General features: G+C 37.9%; 1 protein-coding gene across 2 annotated transcripts in view; it reads right to left on the reverse strand.

Moving 5' to 3' along the window:
* NECAB1 (N-terminal EF-hand calcium binding protein 1) overlaps window positions 1–25,396 on the reverse strand; it is a 192,890-nt gene that overhangs the window by 24,345 nt on the left and 143,149 nt on the right. For both annotated transcript variants that reach the window (XM_030794921.1, XM_003268280.4), the window contains exons 9-12: window positions 21,071–21,124; window positions 14,606–14,718; window positions 5,389–5,466; window positions 4,040–4,131 (exon numbers count right to left, since the gene is read on the reverse strand). In XM_030794921.1, coding sequence (XP_030650781.1) covers window positions 4,040–4,131; window positions 5,389–5,466; window positions 14,606–14,718; window positions 21,071–21,124 — 337 coding nt within the window. The remainder of the gene's footprint in view (window positions 1–4,039; window positions 4,132–5,388; window positions 5,467–14,605; window positions 14,719–21,070; window positions 21,125–25,396) is intronic.

Raw genomic sequence — 25,396 nt, forward strand, 5'->3', positions numbered from 1 at the left:
ACATAATATATTTATAAATATATGCATCTTATGTATAATATATAATATACATATAAATACATGTGTAATTTATTATACATATATTTATACATGATATTTATAAATACCATATATTTATACACATAGGATCTCATAAATATTGGGTATAAGCAAGTAGATAGGTTATAAATAATATTTTATTGTATCTGTATGTTAAAATTATAAATGTTTATCCCAGTGAATATAGATATCCTGAAAACAAACCAATGGCAAAGATGTATATGATTGGTGGAATGCTGTGAGAAACAGATAAATGGAAAGGATTGAAATTTGCTTTCAAAGCTGTTCAAGTAATTTGCTGGCAATAGGATCTTTTTTTTTAGTATCCTGTTTTCTTATAACCATAGGCTTTTCTCTTATTGCCGATGGACATTCTGCTCCACAGACCAAGTTTATGTACTCCTTTTGTCTGGGTGGTTTGGGCTGCCATATTCCAGTATGCTTCATTTGAATGATTTTATACTTCAGAGGTCATTGGAATATATTATAGTGTGTATTTTCATATCTGGATGCAGTCTGGCTTAGTTGCTTAATTACTTTAGATATATCTTAGGTAAACCACTTAGTAGTCTTAATCATAAAAAGCAATCTTACCAGAAATCATAATTTGTGAGTAAAATTAGAAATACAAACTCACTCATACTGCGTTTTTAAATGTAATATCTGCTTTTTTCTTTCAGATTTTAATTTTAGGTATAAATATGTGCAGCTAATTATTTATTTATTTATTTACTTATTTATTTGTTTATTTTGAGACAGTCTCGTTCTGTCACCCAGGCTGGAGTGTACTGGCATGAAATCAGTTCACTGCAACCTCTGCCTCCCAGGTTCAAGTGATTCTCCTGCATCAGCCTACCAAGTAGCTGGGATTACAGGTATGCGCCACCATGCCTGGCTAATTTTTTGTATTTTTTAGTAAAGAGAGGATTTCACCATATTGGCCACTGGTCTCGATCTCCTGTCCTCAGGTCATCTGCCCACCTTCGCCTCCCAAAGTGCTGGGATTACAGGCGTGAGCCATACCGCCCAGCTAATTATTTTTATTTTTAATCTTCATAACCATTATAACACAAAATGTACAAAACTGGTTTTTAAAAATAGTATTAGAAGTTATATGGCCATTAAAACCCATAAATAATATTTATATGCTAACTTCCGCTTACTGGAATAGGCCTGCTGTCACAGTGATAAAACTTTAAAATAAGGTGGGATGTCCCGGCCGGGCGCGGTGGCTCAAGGCTGTAATCCCAGCACTTTGGGAGGCCGAGGCGGGCGGATCACGAGGTCAGGAGATCGAGACCATCCTGGCTAACACGGTGAAACCCCGTCTGTACTAAAAATACAAAAAATTAGCCGGGCGTGTTGGCGGGCGCCTGTAGTCCCAGCTGCTTGGGAGGCTGAGGCAGGAGAATGGCGTGAACCTGGGAGGCGGAGCTTGCAGTGAGCCGAGATCGCGCCACTGCACTCCAGCCTGGGGGACAGAGAAAGACTACGTCTCAAAAAATAATAATAATAATAATAAGGTGGGATGTCCAAACAAATGTCAAAACGTTGTAGGTTTTAAAATTGTGTCAGAAATCAAGCCTAACTTTTCCTCTTGTTCTACGAAATTCCAGTAATCATTGTTGAAATTAAATGTAATATGAGATTAATACAAATTGGGCAGCAATTAAAAGGCATTAAATTGTATTGAACTTGGATTCACAGAACAAGAATTGATCCAGTTTTACCTGTAGTCAGTTTTTCTTTCTAAGTTAGGAAATGCTCTAAGAAAGAAAGAGTAATATAATGCATGTGCCAATGACACTAGTACTGTCTAGAAAATAATTCAAGATAATGATAAAGTTGGGTCAGAAAACTATCAGATTATTCCACATTATCAATTCTTGCTATAGCATTTTTCGCCTCACTGATAATTCAGTAGCCTCCTGTTCTATCCTCTTTTCCTACTCTGTTTTTGTTCAGGTTGTTTCTGTCCTGGAAAGACTCAAGACACCAATAAGAACAAACTTTGTTCCTTTCTTTCCACATTGGTTTGGGAGAGATGGAAATGGGTGTGACAGCAGACACAAAAATTACAAGTGTCAGGACTTCATGGCAATTTTGACCGAAGACCAATATATTTATGATGATGCCAAAGTCCTATTCATTCCTTCATCTAGGAAATAATTTCTTTTTGCTATATACTGTACTATAGTAATACTGTAATAGGGTAGGGAATGTGAAGATAAATAAAATGTGGATCTCACTTTCCTCCATTCTATGTACAGAGCCTGCAGCAGTCATATTTACAGAAGTTGTATTCTAAGATTTTTCTCCCTATTTTATTTTATTTTATTTATTTTATTTTATTATTATTGTTTTTTGACATGGAGTCTCACTCTGTCGCCCAGTCTGGAGTGCAGTGGTGCAATCTTGGCTCACTGCAACCCTCTGCCTCCCGGGTTCAAGCAATTCTCCTGCCTCAGCCTCCTGAGTAGCTAGGATTACAGGCATGCCCCACCACACCCAGCTACTTTTTGTGTTTTTAGTAGAGGTGGGGTTTCACCATGTTGGTCAGGCTGGTTTCAAGCTCCTGGCCTTGTGATCTGCCCACCTCAGCCTCCCAAAGTGCTGGGATTACAGGCATGAGCCACCGCGCCCAGCCTTCCTCCCATTTATAACACTATACATCCCCCACTCATCCCCAGGAGCACTGTATCTTTGCATTTTACTCTTTTGGTTTCCTTGACACTCCACTGCTATGGTTCTCCTATCTCTGATTGGTTTCCCTTCATCTTAAGGAGGTTTTTCTCCTTCTACCAGCCTTTTAAAGAAAGGCATCTCCCCAAGCTTCTTTTAGATATTTTGTTCTTACCTACATACTTTCTTACCAATCCCAGGCTTCAACCATCATCTTGCTGTGGTTAACTCCTGAAAATTACATCTGCAACTGGAGTCCCAAACTCTCTGGCTATTTCCTGGTTCAGGTTTTTTTTTTCTTCCCTGGCCTAGATTATTGCCCTAATTGGTTAATCTCTCTCCTCTCCATGACATCCACCTTTCTCCCTCCTGTCAGTTATTACTGATTAGAACATGTCACCATCCCTCTCAAAACTTTAAATTACTCCAGGTTGCTGTTCAAAAGCCTCATTATGACATTCTCAACCTCACTTCTTACTCTCTCGTCTATCTCCACTTGTACTGTAAGTTTTATGCCTTAGTGACACCTTTGCACCAATAAAGCACATTCACACTTCTTGCATTTGTTCATGTCCAAATTTACCAAAGTACCCTTCCTCTCCATCTTTACTTTTCCACATCTCATCTTTTAAGGACTAGCTCAATAGTCATTTTCTTAAAAACTATTAAAGAAGTAATCAGTTCTCCAAGTCCACAAAACACGTATTATCTCTAATGGTGACAGCTATTTTATGCCCTTAGCTGGGTTTTTTTTTTTCTGCTAAAATTTGTCTTTGCAAATGTTTCTGTCAAGCTGGACAGAAAGCACTTTATGGGTAGGGATTTTGCTTTTAGTTTGTACCCTCTGTAGCTCCCAACACAATGCTTGTTCAGAAATGGAGCTCAATCAGTACCAGTAAATAGGCTAAACCCCTGGTGCCTAGCACATATTAATACTCAGTAAATATATGTTTAATCAGTAATTGGATGGGTAGATGAACAAATTGTATCCAATACACTAAATTACAATATGATAAAATATTTGAATAATTTTTTGAAACATGATTTGGTGGTACTTCAAGTTTGTTAATATGATTAGCAAATGACTAATGGTTCAATATAGCTGGGAATACAAATACGGTCAACTAAGGACAAAACAGAACAAATATATAGATCTCTTATTTCTTCCCCCCCACTCTCAAATCATAAGATATATAAAGAAATAAGAGAGTACCATTGATAAAATATAGAAGGAAAGAGCATACTATCTTTTAAGAAACAAACAAACAAAACAAAAATACAAAAGGACATAGAAGCATTGTAAACCCAGGATAATTACCAGGAACTAGCATTGTAGATGTGAGTTCTGGAGTTTCCAAGAAATCCACATTACTTCTTTGGAATGTCTTGCTATAATTTGTCTGAAGGTGGCTGTAAAAATAATTATAGGTTAAGGCTGTGCATTTTTATTTACAATCTTCCCGAGTACAGCAGAGATCAAATTTGATCAAGATGGCAAAGTTTGGGATGATTTGGATTAAATAAGTTCCTGGATACAAGCTTCTTTTAATGGTTGTTCAGCTTTCAAAAATGACTCAGGAGTAATTTAATAATTGTCATCAGAAACTTTTTTAAAAAGGTTTTAAACCAGGAGAACATTACTTTTTTAGAGGATAAAATAAGAAGTAGATTTTATTGCACCAAATTTAAATATAAAAGAATATTGTAGCTGTTAAAGAGTGTTTAAAAACAGGATAGATAATAAGACAGACTGTATATTTTACATTTCTAGATAATAAAAATACATCTAAAAAGCTATCTGAAAGTGTTGGCCTGGAAGCACAGAGTCGAATAAGTTACCCTGTTTCCTTCTATGGCTGAAATACTGTTGGTGTCATTTTGCCTTCCTTATAGCACAAAGTGCCTTCAAAATTGCCACAAAAATAAAACTTTTAGGTGAAACATGGATCAACTGAATTTCCAGGTATTCTGTTACTTCCATCACCATATTTAACACCCTAAACATGGACTTATTTAGAGAGCTATCTTCTCTGTACCATTTTAAACTGTCAGGAATTGTTATATACTCTCAGAAGAGCAAACATTTCTTTCATTCCATTTTAAAATTATATGTTTGTTTTCTATTAGTAATTACTTTAATTTTTAAAGAAGCTGATTTGTTTTGAATTTTTGACAATGTCTTGAATTTCCACTTTATTTTTAGTGTTTAAAGACATTTAGAAGGTATTGGGCTGCAATGACTAAAAATTATATGTAGTTTTATTGTAAAATAAAATAACTGCATAGACTATCCTATGAAAAATTAGGAGGTAAAGCTTTTTTTTTCCCACCTCACTTTTGTCCATCCTTTGTCTCCACCCCCACCACTACCCTCACCAGCTTTAGACACTTATACCCCCATCTATATCTTCTTATCTGAAAACATCAGTAAAATGGTAAGACTCAAAGTGGGATCATTACCAAAAGTATTTGTACTTCAAGAGAGAAGTGGTTTCTAAGCCATTAAATACATTTTTTAAAGTGTGTAGAATTCACAATAATGGGCAAATGGGACAGGTTTTAAGGTAAGGTAAAAGAGAATGGAGCTTTCCTACAAATCCTAAAATTACATCATGCATATTGCCACCTTCCTGACTTCACATAAAATCAGGCTTGCTCACAACTTACCTATTCCATACACTACTATTCTCCCAGAACTCATAGATCATGTAGCGAGATTCATTTGAAAGCTTCTGTATAGAAATACTGAAATGGAAAATAAAAGGCATAATTAGCTACTGGAAATTAAAGATGCAAGCTAACTTTTCTAACATCCATATGTAGTATGAAACAATCTTATCCGTTAATAGAGGAAACAATCTAAGGTGCCTGCATGAAAATCAAACAGATTTGTCAAGAATTTATTTATTCTAAATATGTCTGTTAGGCATAAGTGGTTTTTTTTTTTTTTTTTTTTTTAGTTTTCTGGTTTTGCATCATGAAAACAGTCTCAAGTATATTGCAGACATCACAAATGTAACTTTTGCAAAATTGTGTTCATTCATTCAAAAAGGTTTATTGAGCATCTGTTGTGCTAGGCCCAGAAAAATGTGAGTGCATGTTACCTGCCTTTGCCCTCAAATGTAGCTGTTAGGATTGGCCCTATCAACCACCATACCTCTGCCAAATTCTTAGCCTTACAACATTCCTGTATTGACAGATTTTGTGTGGTTCCTGCTCTATGCCATTGAGTCACTTGGACCACACTACTGCTATACAACTGACTCCTAGTTTGCCAATACCTAATGGCTCTCTCCCTCTTTCTCTTTTTTCTCTTTCTCCCTCTCTCTCAAACTTTCTCTCCCTCTGACACACACACACACACACACACTCACACACACAAACTGCTCAACATTGTCTCTGGATGAAGTTTGAGAGTCCACATTCTGGCCATAATTGCAAGGGTTTTTTGTTTTCCTTTTAAATTTCTTTTCCAATTTGGGTGAGACAAATTTGTTCCTTCTGGTCCTTTGACTAGCCCGAAGGAGGAAAAAGTGTACATAATGTTTTGAAGGAGTGAAGAAAGTAGGCTGGCTGAAGACATAGTTTGAGGTGACTGCAAATTTAATCCTGTAGCAATGAGGAGTCACTGAAGGATTTAAAGCAGGGACAGTGACGTGGCTAGGGCTATATTTTAGAAGATCCTTCCGATGGCACAGTGGGTATTGTATGGAGGGTATTATAAAGTAGAAAGAACAGCTGGAAAGACAGTGAAATAGCATAGGTAAGAAATGATGAAGACCCAAATTAATTTTGAAACAAAAGAATAGAGACAGATTCGTAAACTTAAAGAGTGGGAGACAAAAATAAAGATGCCTTTAAAAACTGAATTACTGCCGGGCGCGGTGGCTCACGCTTTTAATCCCAGCACTTTGGGAGGCCGAGGCGGGCGGATCACGAGGTCAGGAGATCGAGACCATGATGAAACCCCGCCTCTACTAAAAATACAAAAAATTAGCCGGGCGTGGTGGCAGGCGCCTTTAGTCCCAGCTACTCGGAGAGGCTGAGGCAGGAGAATGGCGTGAACCCGGGAGGCGGAGCTTGCAGTGAGCCGAGATTGCGCCACTGCACTCCAGCCTGGGCGACAGAGCGAGACTCCATCTCAAAAAAAAAAAAACAAAAAACTGAATTACAAAAATACAGATTGTTCAGCCTAATGGTTCATAATATATTCATATTGGAAATCAAAACGAGGGGTTAGAAAAACAATAAGGCTTTTGGGTTAACAAAGAACTTACCAGTAAACTTACCAGTAAGAGAACAAATAACTTACCAGTAAAATAGTTGATTAATGCAGATTTAGGATTTACCTAAGTGTGACCAGCAGGTGGCAGTAACTACACACAGAAGTTTTAAGTTTTTTTTCTTTAGTTCTGCTTGTGTTTTTTTCAGTTGTTTATCTAGTTTGGTTCATTAAGGTATGATGCAGCAAATATTGTTTTTAGCTCAACTTCAGATTTTCTGGAGAAAGGTTTACTATGGAATCATAAGAATTGAATGGAAGGTGGAATTTGTGATTTTCTAATCTCAGGAGTTCATGAATGTGCTCTTTGGGGGTTCACTAAAATCCCAGAAATGTTCTGCAAATTAATATGCATATATATGTTTTCCTAGGAAGAGAATCTATAGCTTTCATCATAGTTTCAAAGGGATGTAATCCCCAAACATAACCTTCAACAGTATACTGGACGAAATTACAATCCATATCTATTTTCTTTAGGATAAAGTTTAAAATACTCAGCCTTGTATTTCAAGCTCTTCATCAACTGCTTCCTGAAAACTAATTCATTTGTATACTTATTACATTAAAAGCCCACTTATTCTGCTATTTGAACCTTTCATTTTCCAGGCTAGCCATAAGACCATAAGATAAGAAATTCATAAAATTTTAGCATGATGCTAAAGCTTTTGAAGGAGTAAAAAGGAGGACATCACAGTATGAAATGGCAGTGATTTAAAGTATAGCCTAGCAGACCTTCCACCATCCACCATTTATTAGCTGTGCCACCTTGATCCCAATACTCAACCTTGGTTTCCTTATCTATGCAATAATGATAACAATACTTTGAGAATTAAAGTGTTACATGTAAGGCCGGGCACAGTGACTCACACCTGTAATCCCAGCACTTTGGGAGGCCAAGGTGGGTGGATCACTTGAGGTCAGGAGTTCAAGGCCAGCCTGGCCAACATGGTGAAACCCTGTCTCTACTAAAAATACAAAAATTAGCTGGGCACAGTGGCACGTGCCTATAATCTCAGCTACTCAGGAGGCTGAGGCAGGAGAATCACTTGAACCAGGGAGGTGAAGGTTGCAGTGAGCCAAGATCAAGCCACTGCACTCCAGCCTGGGCAACAGAGCGAGACTCTTTCTGGAAAAAAAAAAAAAAGTTACATGTAGAATTCTTAACTCAGTACTTGGCTTATTCTGTGTGTGTGTGTGTGTGTGTGTGTGTGTGTTTAATTAGTTGTTAGCCCAATAACTAAAAGGAGAGTATCACTTTCATTGGGTGAGTAGCTATGAAAGCTAAGCCTTAATGGTGTCAAAGCTAAGAAGCAAAGCTAACAGAAACAAAAGGAATGGGGTGGGAGGAAAACCAGAAAAGAAATGGAGGGAAAATGTACACATCTATTAAAGCAATGAGAAGCAGCAAGCTAATAATATAAGTATTAATAGTGGTGGTGGTGATGATTTCTACATGTATTGCTATGTTCCAGGGTCTAATTTAAGTATTTTCCATAGATAAGCCATTTTACCTTCACAGTTACTTTGGGGGTCATGCGGCTACACTGTCCATTGCCTCCCCAAATAGTACTCTCCTCTTACTAACATGACTCTGCCACTGTTCAGTTTGCAATACACCCAATGTACCAGTCAGTGTTGGACTGAGAATACGCTGATAACCTTACTCCTCTCTGCTGGACACTTGTTTCCTAGCCTTCCCAGTGGCCAGCAATGACCATGTGACTTGAATTCTGGCCAGTGAGATGCAAGGGGAAGTATGCTGGGAAGCAGGGACTCTGGGAAAACATTTGCATCTTCAGGATCAGACATGAGAGGAGAGCTTGTTGGTTCTCCCTTTTTCTTCCTGACTGGGCCATCTGGTGAAGAGCCAGAAGGTACATCTGAAAGACAGACCTGGGATCTTTGATGACAGCATTAAGCTGTAGAAGAACCTTGAGATTGTTGCCTCTGACTTCTTTTTGAGAATAATAAATGTACTTATGATATAAGTGACTGTTACTGTGCTTACTGTAGATTGCAGTTGCAAGCATTCCTATTTGATACCGGAAGGTGCTGTTGTCATCTTTGTGTATTTATTTCTCCATTGTTTACAGATAAGGAAACTGAGGAATGGAGAGACGAAATGTCTTGTCCGTGGTCATCACAGCTGCTAGTGAGTAAATCAGACTTTGAACTTAGGCATTTTTGCCTCCAAAAGCTGTACTCTGACAAAGAGTTAGGAAACCTAATAAAGGTGACTGACAAGAAGCAGATGCAGTGATGAAAGTGCAGATTCTGTCTCAAAGGCACATGGGTGAAAGTGCTGACCGGACTTGCTTTACAGAATGGGTACTTTCGGTTAAGGGCCAAAAAGACCAATATGGGGCAATGACATTTAAGGACATTGATATTTGAGACTATACTGTATAGATAATGACACACAATGATCACACTGAGACAGCAAGAAAAGTCCAATTGTGAAATAATTTTTAGAAAGATTTGTCAGCAGTTGTTAAAGGCTTAGGGCTTGAATGATTAGCTTTCAATTATTTGTAAATGTAAAAACTGCACAACAACACACCTGTGATTTGTTTCTTATGTGATTCTACTCACCCAAAATAGCCTGTGTCTTTCTCCTTGAAATCTTCATACTTCCTGTGACACAACACTCATTGGCTAAAGCAAGAGTTCTTTGGCTAAGCTGTCTTTGGATGCAGGCCCTAAAAGCTTCAACCTTGAGCTTTGGGAGACCTTGAATATTACTGGATGCTTGAAAATGTGTCAGTGAAATGGCTTCTAGGGGAAATGGATGTGGCTCAGGAACAGGTGGGATTAAAGATTTTAAATGAGGAAACTGCCCATAATGGACGGGACTTTCCCTCTTGGCCTCTTCCTTCCCCATGTGCATGTCGTACTTTAAATCACAAGCAAGGCCTAACCAATGAAGAAAAGACATGGCAAGAGGGCCAGTCCTCACATTTCTCCGTACCAAGCTGTGGGTCACCAATTTATTTCATCTATATAATTACTGATTAATGAGGCTGGGCATGGTGGCTCACTCCTGTTATCCCAATACTTTGGGAGGCCGAGGTGGGTGGATCGCTTGAGTCCAGGAGTTCAAGACCATCCAGGGCAACATGATGAAACCCTGTCTCTATCAGCAATACAAAGATGGCCCGGCACGGTGGCTCATGCCTGTAATTCCAGCACTTTGGGAGACTGAGGCGGGTGGATCACAAAGTCAGGAGTTCGCGACCAGCCTGGGCAACAGGGTGAAACCCCGTCTCCACTAAAATACAAAAAATTAGCTGGGTGTGGCAGCATGCACCTGTAGTCCCAGCTACTTGGAGGCTGAGGCAGGAGAATTGCTTGAACCTGGGAGGTGGAGGTTGCAGTGAGCCAAGACCACGCCACTGCACTCCAGCCTGGGTGACAGAGCAAGACTCCATCTCAAAAATTAATAAATAAATTAGCCAGGCATGGTGGCATGCACCTGTACTCCCAGCTACTTGGGAGGCTGAGGTGAGAGAATCACTTGAGCCTGGGAGGTTGAGGCTGCAGTGAGCTGAGATTGCACCACTGCACTTCAGCCTGGGCAACAGTGTGAGACACTGTCTCAAAAATAAATAAATAAATACTGATAAATGATTAATGATTCAATGTGCCACCATTATTTCTTAAGGATGTCTCAGAGTTGATTCTTACAATGTAATCCTACATTCATATTCCTTAGGCCCTTGACATGGAGTTTTGAATATATTCAAATTCTCGAATTTTGTAGCTGAGTGACTTTAGAAATCATTTTGTTCTATTTAACGACCATGAAATTTTAGGCCATGAACATGATTTTAATTGTGCTCTACCTTCATAAATGAGCATCCTGTTTTCCCAACTAGAGTCTAAGATCCTTGAAAGCAAAACTATTCTCTTGTTCTCTGGTGTCAAGAATGGTTTTGAGAACATACCGTGTACACCACTTATATTCAATTGGTACCTCCTTATGACAAAAACGGGGAATAATGAGCCCTCATGATTACAAAATAAGTGAAGAATAGTGTGTGTATGTGTTGTATCAAACAATATGTGTGTATATGTTACAAACATGAGTCCACATAATCTGCTTGAGTTTTTCACTAACAACTTTTTAAAAACTCATTTGACTACTAAAACAAAACCTCTGTCACTCCCCATACTTCGGAGTTTCCTAATCAAAAAAATTATAGGGCAAAACCTCTAATTCAGTGGCCTGAATTTAAGAAAGCAAGACGTTGTTGTAATTGGAACAGGAGAGAACTTGTCTATTCTACCCCTGGTTAACCACAGAAAATCCAGGAAACTCTAAGGATGACCAAATATTGACAAGAAGGATTAAACACTGGTTTTAGAGTCAGACAAACTTTAATAAGTTTTTTTTAATCCATCTGAGCCAGTTCCTTCTAAGCTGGATGTAATATATGCGTCTTGATTATTGCTGTGAAGATAAGAGGACAGGCACAGTGGCTCAAGCCTGTAATCTCAGCACTTTTGGAGGCTAAGGCAAGAGGATCGCTTGAGACCGGGGGTTCAAGACCAGCCAGGGCAACATGGCATAACCCTGTCTGTACAAAATTTTTAAAAAGTAGCCAGACATGGTGGCATGTGCCTGTGGCCCCAGCTACTCTGGGGGCTGTGGTGGGAGGGTTGCCTGAGCCCAAGAAGTTGAGGCTGCAGTGAGCCATGATTGTGCCACTGCACTCCAGCCTGGGCAACAGAGCCAGATCCTGTCTCAAAAATAAATAAATACGAAAATAGGTGCAAAATGCCTGATATTGTTAGTCCTTAATAATATCTATTTTATTTTATGGCAGTATTTTGTGCCTAATCATGATGAGACTAAGTTAAACATCATAGGAGAACAGAACCTTTGACATTCACAGAGATTTATTTTCTCAGCCGAGCACTAGGCAATTGTGCTGGGTGCATTGGAGCATGACTGATGGCATCAGTGGCATTTGATTATCAATTGATACAGGTAGAAAATTGAATCTGATTAACTGGTACAACTGAAAAATTGAATGTAGACAGGCGCACTGGCGTAACATCTATACCATGTATATTCCATATGGGTGTAGTGATTCCCTGATGCTCATTCCATCTGATGTAGTCTACATTTTGATAGTTCCAGTAAAAGAAATTAGCTGAAAAATCAGCAATAAGAAGTGAACAAAGAACTGTATGAAACAAACCAGTCTTGCAAAGGCAACAGAGAGGCTGAGAATCTAACAGGAAAAAGATGCTCTCCTTTCCTCTACTTCACAGCAGTAGCTGATGGAGCAATTTATTGTGGTTATTGAGAGAATGGAATTTGCAGCAGGCAGCACAAATCTATCCACTCTCTCACTCCCCCACAGCCTGTTTCCCTTTCCCTGGGGCTGTTCTAGTAGCTTGAGGTCATTTTCCCAACACCCATTAGTGTTTCTGAACCTAAAAAATAAACTTATGTGTCTTTTTTAGAAATATAAAACATGTAATCAATCCCTGGAGATTGTAATACACTGAAATAGACTTTATCTTCTCTATATCCTCATTAAAAAGAGTTTACTGAGCTCTATTTTGGGAAGTTTACACTGTGAATGGTGTATATATAGGTTCTGCTTGCATTTTTCTTTTTTTTTTTTGAAACAGAGTCTCGCTCTGTCGTCCAGGCTGGGGTGCAGTAGCACGATCTCGGCTCACTGCAACCTCTGCCTCCAGGGTTCAAGCGATTCTCCTGCCTCAGCCTCCTGAGTAGCTGGGATTACAGGCACATGCCACCATGCCCAGCTAATTTTTGTATTTTTGGTAGAGACGGGGTTTCATCACGTTGGTCAGTCTGGTCTCGACCTCCTGACTTCGTGATCTGCCTGCCTTGGCCTCCCAAAGTGCTGGGATTATAGGCGTGAGCCACTGCACCCTGCATTTTTAAATATTCAATTTTATTTTCAAATGAGTGGGCTCTTAAAAACTACACATATTCCCACCTTTGCAAGTCTTGAGTCACTGAAGTAAAAAGGACTAAAATGGGGTTTTGATTTGTGCCCTCTGAGTCTGGTGTGAAATAGAATAATAAAAATAATCATGGAAACACAGCATTTCCTGTGTTCTTATTACAAAGGCACTACTGGAGGATGATGAGCTGTTAGTGGCACTGAGGAAGTACTGTACTCATACTCTACAGAGGAGGTCAGCCACCCAGACAACCGGGAAACAATAGTAAACGCAATAGTGACTTCAGCTCACATCTTCAGTGGATGGGAAGCATTGTGCTGAGCACTGCATACGGACTGTCTCACTTAATCCTCCCAACCATCTCATGAGCCTCTTGAGGAGAAAACTAAGGCTTAGAGCCAGTGAGGGTCTTTCTCAAAACCACAAAGCTAGTAAAATCCCATGTTTATTTCCAGAGCCAGACTTCTTAGCTAGAGAAATATTCTGCTGGGGTATGAATAAAATATAATTAATTGAACACCAAGAGGAAAAGCAAAACACCCAGAGACATGAAGTATCTGTTTATGCACACACGTACACACACATACACAAACACACACACATTTTTTAAAAACCTTCCCAAAGCAATATTTGAAGAGCCTTATGAAATACAGTTTAAGCAAGCTCATAAGGTAGGGTTAGACTTGGTTGTGGAAGTTTTCTAAAAGCAGATGAATTTGGACCTGGGCTCTGAACTTGAGGCAGTGCATGGGCTGGCAGAGACTTGCAGCTGGGTGCACATTTCTGAGAGGAAGAGTAGCCAGGTCTGAGGCAGAGTGGGGAACAAACAGATTATACCAGAAATTCTATCTGTGCATCACCGAGGCAGAGTGTTTAGATGAGGGAGAACAAATAATAGTAGTGATATGGATTCCTGGGTCTGTCAGTAGGATTAAATATAGAGTCAGGACAAATGTCTAGCCTTTGATAAGAGACTCATTAGAGAGTTACTTTAGGTTCCCAGTTAAGGGAATTCTATGATAATTGTTTCCAGAAAATTATTTTAGTAACTCTTTATTGAACCGGTTGGAGTGAAAGAACTGAAGATGAGGAATAGTATATTTTAGTAGCTTAAGATATCTGAAGCCTGAGCTGGGTGGTAACCCATGGAAAGAGGAAAGAAAAGATCTGCTGCTGCTTCATTTTCTTTTAATGACCAAGGCCTGAAATCTTGACTTCAGGGATGCCTGCAATTTCCTAATGGCTGAAATGGTCATTAGGCCACAGGGCGCACTGCCAAGGGAGCAATCACAGCTAGATGTCCTAGAGTTGGGGCCTCATCTACCAGAGATGATTTTGAATCAGAGTGCGGGCTGCCTGGATGCAAAAGAGAATTTCAACTTATTTGAAATTCAGTCTCTTCATTCAAGTTGTTCTCTCCATTTCATTTTACTTGGTGCCCCTAATGATCAAACGACACAGGGTTTAAAGATTAAAGAGAAAACATTCAGTTAAAGACAGCAAACGGCATCACCCAGGTGGAAAGCTCTGTATAACTTAATGTGAGGATTCTCAGATATCTGTCTTCTAGACCCCCAGCCTTGTCTAAAGTGAAAAATGCCTTCACTGCATTCCCGGGCTGCCAAAGGCCTAAGGTGCGGGAGTAGGAGCACTTACCGCAAACATCCACTTTGAGATGAAGCACTCTCCACGTAGTGTTTCAGAGCAAGTTGGAATTCTTCCAGGTCCTCTTCTATCACAGACATCTGCCGCTGCACAAGCATGATGTGCTGCCAAGGAAGGGGTGAGGGTCACTGCGTTGGCTGTCACGGAGCCTGATTTAAGCTGACTCCTACTGCCCATCCCATTCCTCCTCACAAAAACAGATGATTGTCATCCAAAAATATGACCAAGGAAGGCCATGACTATTCCAAGTATAAAACTGCATAAAGGCTGTAATCTAGGCAAGATATTTTCCTTGCCTCTAGTCCCAGAAGCTAAACAAAGTGTTCTTTACAATGACGTGTTTCCCTTTAAAAGCAGTGATTCTCAATGACTCGAGAAGTTTTAAAATTATCTTTATATTTATATCAAAATCTCTGGGAGTGGGGCCCAGGCACTGCTATTTTTAAAACCTCCCTAAGTGTCTCTATTGTGCAGGCAGAGCTGGGATCACTTCCCTATAACAACTTACCAATTTTTAAAGAGAAGTCTTATTGTTCATTGCACAACTCCAAGTTCTTGAATATTTTGTGGTATTAGACATAAGTGACAATCATTACAAACAACCAGATTTCAAAAAAAATGAGTAACTCATGCATTTCCAAAGGTATATCAAATATTACAGAGTTGTCAAACACATTAACTACACAACAGGCCCTGTTCAAAAGGTAATGGCATCAGATGGTGCTTGTTTTTAACGGATCACACTGGATTGGATGCCAACTGTTTCCTGTAACAAATCCTATTAGCATTATAGCAATTGTAGTTTCAAGGCTTCCCTCAAGATCCACCTGTGGGCTTCTCATGGAATTTTAGATATCAACATTAGTTCTTTTCAAGAATTGGTAGTGAAAGTATAAAAGTGCAAATCAAAGTAAGGATTGGCGTGAATCATAAAAGTGCATAAACAAAAACAAAACAAGGTAAGGATGATCTAGAATATGAGAAAAATAACTTCCACAATAATACCAGCTATGTAGCATGAGAGCTAGAATTAAACCCCTGGTCTACTGTTTTCTATTCCAATGGGTTTCTCATTTCATGTCAATAGCTACTATTCGTTGAATACCAATGATATTTTAGAGATTAGGTATTCAGTATATTCAACAAATATTCCTACTTTTGTTGGACCAACCAAAGCACATGGTTTTAGTATTAATAACTAAGTAGAGTTAATTTCTACCAAAATAATGATGGATATATCCTTTTCACAAAAATCTGCAGGGACCTCTTGGTTGGACATTTGTGATTACTAACTCAGATAATTAGGAAAGCTCATGGGCTTTACTAATGAGATATATAAATACATCCACCTATTCCATCATAATTCTTTTCGTCTAAAGGCAATTCTTACGTGATCAAGTGGGATGGATTGTAAAAATAACCAGAATCCTTCACTACCCCCCTGAACTCATGCCCTTTGACTAATTTGACTTTTTAGCTCCTCTCCTCAAGACATGGATTCTATTTTCCCTTCCCTTGGATCTGGTTTGGCTTTCTAACCTGCTCTGGCCAATCAGCGTGGCAGAACTGACAGTGCACCAGTTTCAAATTCAGGCCCTAAGAAGCCCGTGGATTTCCACTCTTTCTCTTGGATCTCTGAGATTACCATATGAACAAGACCTGCTACAGCAGGGGCCAGCAAACATTTTCTGTAAATGGACGGGTAGTAAGTATTTTATTTAGGCTTTCTGTGCCACATGGCTCCTTTTGCAGCTAGTCAACTCTGCTATTGTCGTGTGAAAGCAGCCACAGCCCACACATAAACAAATGAGTGTGGCTGTGTTACAATAAAATCTTATGAACAAAAATAAGAGGTATGCTGTAGTTTGCCAACCCCTATATTAGAGGATTAAAAACCACATAGAGCACAGTTGAGCTCCTAGACATATGAGAAAGCTCAGCCAAGATCAGCAAAGCTAACATACAGCTTACTAGAGATACAAGGAGCCCATGGGAGACCATAAGAACCAGCCAGTTGATCCCAGCCTAAATTGCCTACCTGCAAAATTGTGGTTATTGTGTTAAGCCACTGAATTTGGGGGTGCATTATTATGTTAGCAATACCTAACTGATTCATTCACTTATGTACATTGATGTATGAGTTGGAAAAATTGAGCTCTCAGCTTCCTAGATTGGGTGGCAATGTCCAACTTTGCAACCCAAACCAGATGTATCTTTTCCCCCTCTTTTCCTAAGATGGTTACACAAAGAAATCCATTTAAAGAGCCCCAGATAATCTGCCTAAGTTTGGTGACTATTCTGACAAGCGGAGCTTTTTAAATAATAGTTAATTTAAAGTAGATTTTCCGAAATCCAATAAAAATGCTTAAATTTTCTGTTCCGGCTAGGCCGAGACAAATTGTAGGATATGGGATTTGGGAGAGGTGGAACAGGAGTCCTACTATCTTGTTAATATTTCTATGTGTCTCTTATGTCAAATACATAGCCTGAAGCTTACTAAAATGTGGGATCCCAAGATATAGTTAGCTCAGAGCACTCTGTCATGGTTGAATATCCTTTCATGGTGCTACATTTTTGTTTCTCTATTATAGGAGTAGTAGTATATCATTTATCATTTACCTTATAGAAATTTTGTTACAATGGAAGTATGGCTGGAAATTTGGAATGTCTTGGACTAAATAGTGCTGTGTAAGTATGAAAGGCCAGTCTCAGTTCACAGGATAGTATTTGCCAGTGACATTAGATTATGTTGCCTCAGCCTTTGATTTCTTGGAACATTTAAAGAAATGTCATCTTTTTTAGTCTTGGGACACAGAGACATGTTTTAAGTACATTTACAGTTGTGTTTCAAATATGTCTTCAGAGATACCATAGCCTTTCTTGTATGCTCTCACTGACTCTCTTAACAGCCATTGTAGAACAAGACTTATATTTTGATAGTCTCTGTTATATTACTTGACAATAGCCCCCAAACCCTTAGGAATGTATGACAGAATGGAATGACTTCATAAGATATTACCCGTCGGTTTTATATGAGTGTAGAGAGGCAGAAAAAGATACTAGGTTCGTAGACTCATTGTATGATAAGCTATTTTAGTGTATTACAACAACAATGTGCTGAAGAAAAGTCTGAGTTTTTGAAAAGCACAAGAATGTGCTCAAATGTTGTTTAAAATTATCATGACTTTTTTAAAACCTTTGAATGAAGAAAATATCTGGAAAATGATCATCTTACTCCAGTACTCTTTCGGTAAGAAGTGCCATACAGGCACATCTTTATAATATGCTTGTTATAAATCATTTGGAACATTTAAATATTTTGATCTGGCACTTTAGTGTTCTTTCAGTGCAGTGTTAGAATCATTCAATGTAGTAAGAAATATATAAGCATTTTTTTAAAAAACTTCTATTTATTTTTTATGATTTCATCTTAAATATTATGTCATTTTGGAAGTATTCCTTGATCTCCTAAATTGAGTTGTGTCCCCTTATTGTGCAAATCTGTGCTTTCCTATAATAATCCTCATCATATTTTATTGTAGATTCTGTATAATTTCCTTCTAGTTTGTTTTCTAGCCTATAATATTCACCACTTTATTTCCAGACTCTATCTCCAGGCCTGGAACATAGTTGGTGATCAAGTTATTTGTGGAACAAACACATTAAAGATGCTTTTGCTTTTAGCCATTGACTAATCTTAGAATTCTCTTAATAAACTATTTATTCCAGGAAAGGATTTGAGGTGGCCCTGGAAACTCAACAGCACTGCATAATTTTTCTTTTCTTCCTTCTTCTTCAAGAGCAGGCATATAAAGTGAAAAGAATTAGCTTCACTTTTCCTATGTGGCCTTTAACAAGTTACTTAATTCTTTCTCAGTTTGTCTTCTGATACATAAAATTAGAATAGTGGTACTTATATCACAAAGTCTTGGAAGGACTAAATAGAATAGTGTGTAAAAGGATCCTTTCCATGACAGGTACTAAATAAGTGTTACATCTCTTACTCTGGGCTGAGAAAAAAAAATGGACTTAAAAAAAGAAATCATATCCTGGACTCATCATTATGTAATGGCTCATTGCCCAGAAAACTAGAGATGGCAGTTGCTAGGGTTCAGGACTTTTGCTGTGTGCTTAAACAAGCCTGCCAGACAATCTGCTCTGCTCTTATGGTAGGGAATCTCATAAAACAATCATCCATTCATCCACAACCTCACTAGCAAAGAGCAATTCTACTTTACAGGCTAGAAATCCACTAAACACTTGGGCTGAAAATGTTAGAGCATGGTGATGAGCATAGGTCTGGGGTTGAACTGCAGGGGTTCAGCTATGGTAGGTAAACTCCTTTAAACCTTAATTTTTTCATTGATAAAATGAGTCTGAGGATAGCACTACCTCATTTGGCTATTGTGAGGATTAAGTGAGTTATGTATGTGTTTAGTACAACACTTGGCACATAGCAAAGGATCAGTAAGGATTAGCATTTCAAAAACCAAGTGTAATACAAATTTATTCTTTGCTTTCTGTCATAGAATTTATTTTTCCAAGTTCTCATGCATTCACTAATGGAAAAGGAAAAATACCTCTCTACTCAATAAATTCTAAAACTGGTTTTGGGCATCAGGATAGATCATTTAACACATAGTAGGATGGAATTATGAGCACTAGAGCACTAGTTGCGAAATAACAGTGAAAAATGATATTGGTCATTCTGAATATAGGAGGTTTTACAGGAATTTATAGTAATGCACTTACTACCATTAATAAAAAAATACAACTTTTAATGACAAGTATCTTATTGTTACTTCTGAAAAAACAAACCAATTCAAATCTTTACTATATGTCTATTCCCAAAGAGCATAATTGTTATACCTCTCTATATACCTGGAAATAGGGAATATCCTTTCCTGCTTTTAAACAATATTGAGAGCTGAACGACCTTCTTCAGTCTTATTTGTTTAAAGTACTTCTATGCACTACTTAATTAGTAATGTTACGTGTGTTGATATTTTAAAACTGGCCTTGGCTTTGGCCGCTCAGGGACCTGCCATTGGAATAGCTGCCTCCTTTCACAAACAATCCTTAGACAATTTTTCCTCCTCACAGCTAGAGAGAGAAAATAATCTCACATTAGAAAATTATTTAAGAATAGGCAATTATCTCTCACAACATTAGATAAGTTATATTTGTTTTTCCTTTATCTGGAGTATAGTTTTTCCTCTATGCAAACCTATGAGAAGATAACAGATGCATGATCACAAGGTTAACAATTCCTGTGCCTCTGGGACTGCACAAATCCGCTATTCTTAGTATGTATATGTGCTCAACACCCCTCTCCTCTCACTTTCCCATGAAAGTCTACCATTTTAAAATGTTGGAGTCTTGATGAATTAACACAGACTACATCCCTGTCTCTGCAGGGATAAAACTAATAGACATGCAGTGACAAATCTAGCTTATCGGGGGAAAGTATTCATAACTATAGGATTCTAACAGTAGCAGCCATGATTAAACTTTTCTGAGACTCCCACAAAGCTTCCTCTGAAGAGTCCCTTCGGATTATGAGTTTGGACAGATGGGCAGGAGCCTTACACATAGGTGGATCTCATCTTCATTTCAGTGCTTGTGCACAATTCAGAGATGAAAGGTTATTTCCTATCTTGGTTTCATATAAATGTGTGACCAATCATCTGACATCTATAAAGTATATAATACATCTAAGGTATTAAAAAATGATTTTTCTCCTAGTTACCCAAGATTTTAAAATCCAAATTTTCACTAAATGTAAATATAAACATCCAACTTCCTGAAACAATGTACTATGCATGTTTGCCTCAACATAAAGTAAATAATAAAGCTTGATATATACTGCTTTTAATTATTGCTAACTTCTTTTTGTTGCATCTTAATGTACTTTTTAGGACCCCTTTGTCCATTTTTCTTGTTTCCAAAAGCCGCTGCCACTCTGGATGGACATCTTGTCCCTAGGGATACAAATGTTCCCTTTTGCATCAATTTATTATTTGAAAAATTATTTCTGAGCATTTTCAATGTGCCTGGCCCTAGGCTAAATGCTGAAAATATAATAATGAACAGAACCAGGTTTCAGCTCAGGTATATCCAGTGTACAACATAGCAGGATTTACAAAATGTGTTTATGATACAACTTAAATGTTGCCCTTCTCTGCCGGTCATATTCCTTCAATTATTCAATAACTCATTGATTTATACATGTATAAAATTTTCATTTTGCACCTATTACATGCCAGGTACTTTTGCAAAAACTGTGAAGTAGGTATTAGGTTTACACAAATCACAATGTAGAAACAACACTACTGAATCCTATAAAATGAAATATGACTACTTAGTTTTTCAATTTTTCATTGAGATAACTAATTTTTGAAGAAATTGTTTGTAAACAATATATTTCTAACATTTTTACCCAATAAAAATACTCACAGATTTAGTATTCCCTTCAATAATTTCTTCTTCCAGTGGTTCAAGTTTGAGATCCTTCAATAAGAGGAAGAAATGGCAGAAAAGAAAAAAATTATATCATTTTAAAAAATGCCATATATTCAAATCATAGTTCTCTCATGGCTAACATTGAACCAAAAGAACCTCATTATCTTAAAGATGAAATAATACTGATTTTTTAAAACTCAGCTGTTCCAGTAAAGACTCTTTGTACTCATTTATCAATTGTAAGAAGCTGTTTTAGACGTGTCCAAAGTATTGCTTTAAATTTACTTCTTGGATGCCATTAGAGAGCAAAGTGGATGAGAGGGGTACATTAAAACAGAGAGGGAAAGGGTAGGAAGGTAAACGAAAGAAAAGGAAACAGAATGACTAAGCCTAACAGTCTGCTTTATTTTGCTATGAATGAGTATTGCCACATTTCTACATTTCTTGGGACATCATTATAAACATTAGTCTATTGTTACAATACATTTATACCCCAGTGTTAATTTTTCTTTATTAAATAGGAAGTGAATTAAAGAGTAAATGAAAATACAATTGATATTTGCTAAAAGTGAAGAACTATAAAGACCTTGAAGTCTTAAAAAAAGGTTTTTTTTATTTCCATAGGTTTTTGGGGAACAGGTGGTATTTGCTTGTACAAGTAAGTTCTTGAGTGGTGATTTGTGAGATTTTGGTGCACCCATCACCTGAACAGTATACACTGAACCTGATTTGTAGTCTTTTATCCCTCATCTCCCTACCACCCTTTTCTCCTGAGTCCCCAAAGTCTACTGTGTCATTCTTATGCCTTTGCATCCTCATAGCTTAGCTCCCACTTATGAGTGAGAATATAGAATGTTTGGTTGGTTGTCCATTCCTGAGTTACTTCACTTGGAATAATAGTCTCCAATCCCATCCAGGTTGCTACAAATGCCATTAATTCATTCCTTTTTATGGCTGAGTAGTATTCCATCATACATACGCACCATAATTTCTTTATCGACTCATTGATTGATGGGCATTTGGGTTGGTTCCACATTTTTGCAACTGAAAATTGTGCTGCTATAAACATGTGTGTGCAAGTATCTTTTTTGTATAATGACTTCTTTTCCTCTGGGTATATACCCAGTAGTGGAATTGCTGGATCAAATGGTAGTTCTACTTCTAGTTCTTTAAGGAATCTCCACACTATTTTCCATAGTGGTTGTACTTGTTTACATTCCCACCAGCAGTGTAGAAGTGTTCCCTGTTCACCACATCCATGCCAACATCTATTATTTTTTAATTTTTTGATTATGGCCTTTCTTGCAGGAGTAAGGTAGTATCACATTGTGGTTTTGATTTACATTTCCCTGATCATTGGTGATGTTGGGCATTTTTTCATATGTTTGTTGGCCCTTTATATATCTTCTTTTGAGAATTAAGACCTTAATGTCTTCTGTGATGACCAACGAATAATGCTAATGTCCTAATGTCCCCAGTGAAACCTAGTCCTTCATCTCTGAGAACTTCATTCTATGAATAGCTATCCTAGCATTGTTTCCAATGAGGATTATGTAGAATAACTCCTTCAAATAGATAAGAAGTAAATTGAAAACTGTAGAAATCCAGACTATCTGAAATAACATATGCCTGTTAATAATAGAGCTATGTTGCTCTAGATGTGCTGTTCTTTCGTGGTGGAACTTTCGGCAAGGTATTTAACTTCTGTGGGGTTCACTTTTCCTGCTTTGCTATAAATTCTCTATCCCTAAATCTTTACATAGCTGGCTTCTTCTTGTCTTTCACATCTCAACTCGAATATCACCTTATTAGAGAGACCTTCCAGACCACTCATTTGGAGTTTTCAACTCCCTATCTGTATTATATTGCTCTACTTTTTCTTTATAGCACTTTCCATTATCTGATATTATCTTGTTTCATGGATTTGTTGGTTTTTTTTGTCTGTCTCTTCAAAGACCAAGGATATTCTTTTCATCACTGCTGTATTTCCACTGCTGGAATAGTACCTGACACACAGTAGGTACTCAATAAATGTTGAATAAATGAATGGCTGAATGAATGCCCTGTCTAAATCATAGCTTTTCCATGAAGGCAAAATTATATGTAATGTATATAGATGTGAATTGAAAACTAAAAAGTACTCCACAGATAGAAACTGTAACCTAGTAATCTCCTTGGCCACTATTTCCCTGACACTAACTAAGGTACAATTTTCAGTTCTACCTCTCCTGATCTAAGGTATGAAAAACTTAAAACAAGCTGTATGAGTGTGACATCCTGAATTACATCCTTTCAAATGAGAATGTCCTGTGATTTGATGATACACTAAGGACTTAATGAAGAATGAAGAGCTTTTATTGTTGTCCTTGTTGTTATTTTGTTTAACATTAAAGGTGGGGTTTTTTTTTGTTTGTTTTTTATTTTTGTTTATTTTATTTTATTTTATTTTTTTGAGATGGAGTTTTACTCTTTCGCTCAGGCTGGAGTGAAGTGGCATGATCTCGGCTCACTGCCACCTCCGCCTCTGGGGTTCAAGCGATTCTCCTGCCTCAGCCTCCCAAGTAGCTGGGATTACAGGCACACACCACCACGCCTGGCTAATTTTTGTATTTTTAGTAGAAATGGGGTTTTGCCATGTTGGCCAGGCTGTTCTCGCACTCCTGACCTCAGGTGATCCACTTGCCTCGGCCTCCCAAAGTGCTGGGATTACAGGCATGAGCTACTGCACCCAGCCACTAAAGGTGTTTTCTACAGGGATCAAGCAAAACACAAGACATAACCTCAGTATATCCCTATAAATTCTCATGGAGGCTGAAATGGATACAAGAAATACCTGAAGAAACCTATTTATAGAAATTGCTAAGTGTTATATTCGCCTACATGCATAGAATAGGGCTTGGTTTCAGTGCAGGAAGAATTTATCATAAATACTTAATGCAGAGAAAAGATAACATATGTTCCACTGCAGGTACACTTCCTTTTAATGGGAAGATCAAAACTAGTGTTAACAACTACAGGAGACAAGGTACTCAGGAGTGAAATGACGTACTCAGCCACTGTTTGGCAATTGGGTAGTTTTTCTCTAAAAACCTAATCAGCACAGTACAGAATAAGTTGTAGAAGAAAACTGAACTTGCACTGCTTCACCATTCATTAAGACAGCTCACACTGAGCTCCACACAGCTGGAGCCCCATGCTGAAAACCATCACATTGTACTTTTAGCAAACCTCTTAGATACTGTCCTCAAAATGAAACCCTTTTATAGGAAGGGAGGGAGAAAAAAAGTCTAGAAAAAAAAGAAATGTGACAATACTTTGATTTAAAGTTAGAAAAAAAGGCATGAAATAAGTTTGAGCCATTCCTTTAAAAATAACTATAAAAATTTCAGATACCAAATAAAGACAGTTTTGTCCAAAATTTCAAAACCACTTTTAAAAGAGGTATTTGTATGCTTTAAATGAATCTGGACTTATTTAGCAACTGAATCCTTACGTTTTAACAAGCTTTAGTTTGCAAATAGAGGTCCTGGATTTGATCTTCCAATATTGGAAAACTAATTTCCATAGCCACTATTTTTCCTACAAATCTTTTTAGTTTCAGCTCACATATCAATAAAATAAGAAAGGAGGAAAGTTGATTTGCAGCAAGCTAGTAGTTTAGGTATTTGCTCCAGTAAGTGTTCAATATAAATTTAACAAATAAAGGCACCATGGCAGAGGGACAAGAACTCTACAAGGTTGTTTCCTCTTAACTTGGCTCTTGCACAGAATCTCCTTTTCAGAGAACTTACCCATCCTCAGGACATGAGGGTTCATCTTGTGGAGATAAGTCTAAAGATCTTAACCTGTTGGCCTGACTTCTCTCCTACTAACATTTAACTAGGCATTTCTGCCTAAGTGTCCCATTGTACCTTGAAATTCACACATCAAAAACACTAGTTCACCTTCTCACCTTACCTCACAAATTCTCTCTCATGTGTTTCTTCCTTTTCTGTTAATGGTGTAATTAACTGTTTCAGAAACACAGCCTCCAATCCTCAGGTTCTTATTTGAGCTCCCCCTGTCCTTAACCCATTCAATAGTGCTGTTAATTTCACTTCAAGTGTTTCAAATCCGCCATTTTCTTCTCACTCATTAGCTTAATATAGGCCCATCTCGTATCATACCTGACTTCACTGGGTTCAGTTTCACAAACCTGCTCTTCAATGCCATTTTCTGAGCTGGCTCTAGTGTCTCTGAGCCTCATTTTTCTTGTTTTAACCCATTTTGCATTTGTTTTAATTCACTTTGCATCTTGCTGCCCAATTTCCTATCTAAAGG

The sequence above is a fragment of the Nomascus leucogenys genome, chromosome 16 (genome assembly GCF_006542625.1).
Source record: "Nomascus leucogenys isolate Asia chromosome 16, Asia_NLE_v1, whole genome shotgun sequence".
NCBI classification, from domain to species: Eukaryota; Metazoa; Chordata; class Mammalia; order Primates; family Hylobatidae; genus Nomascus; species Nomascus leucogenys.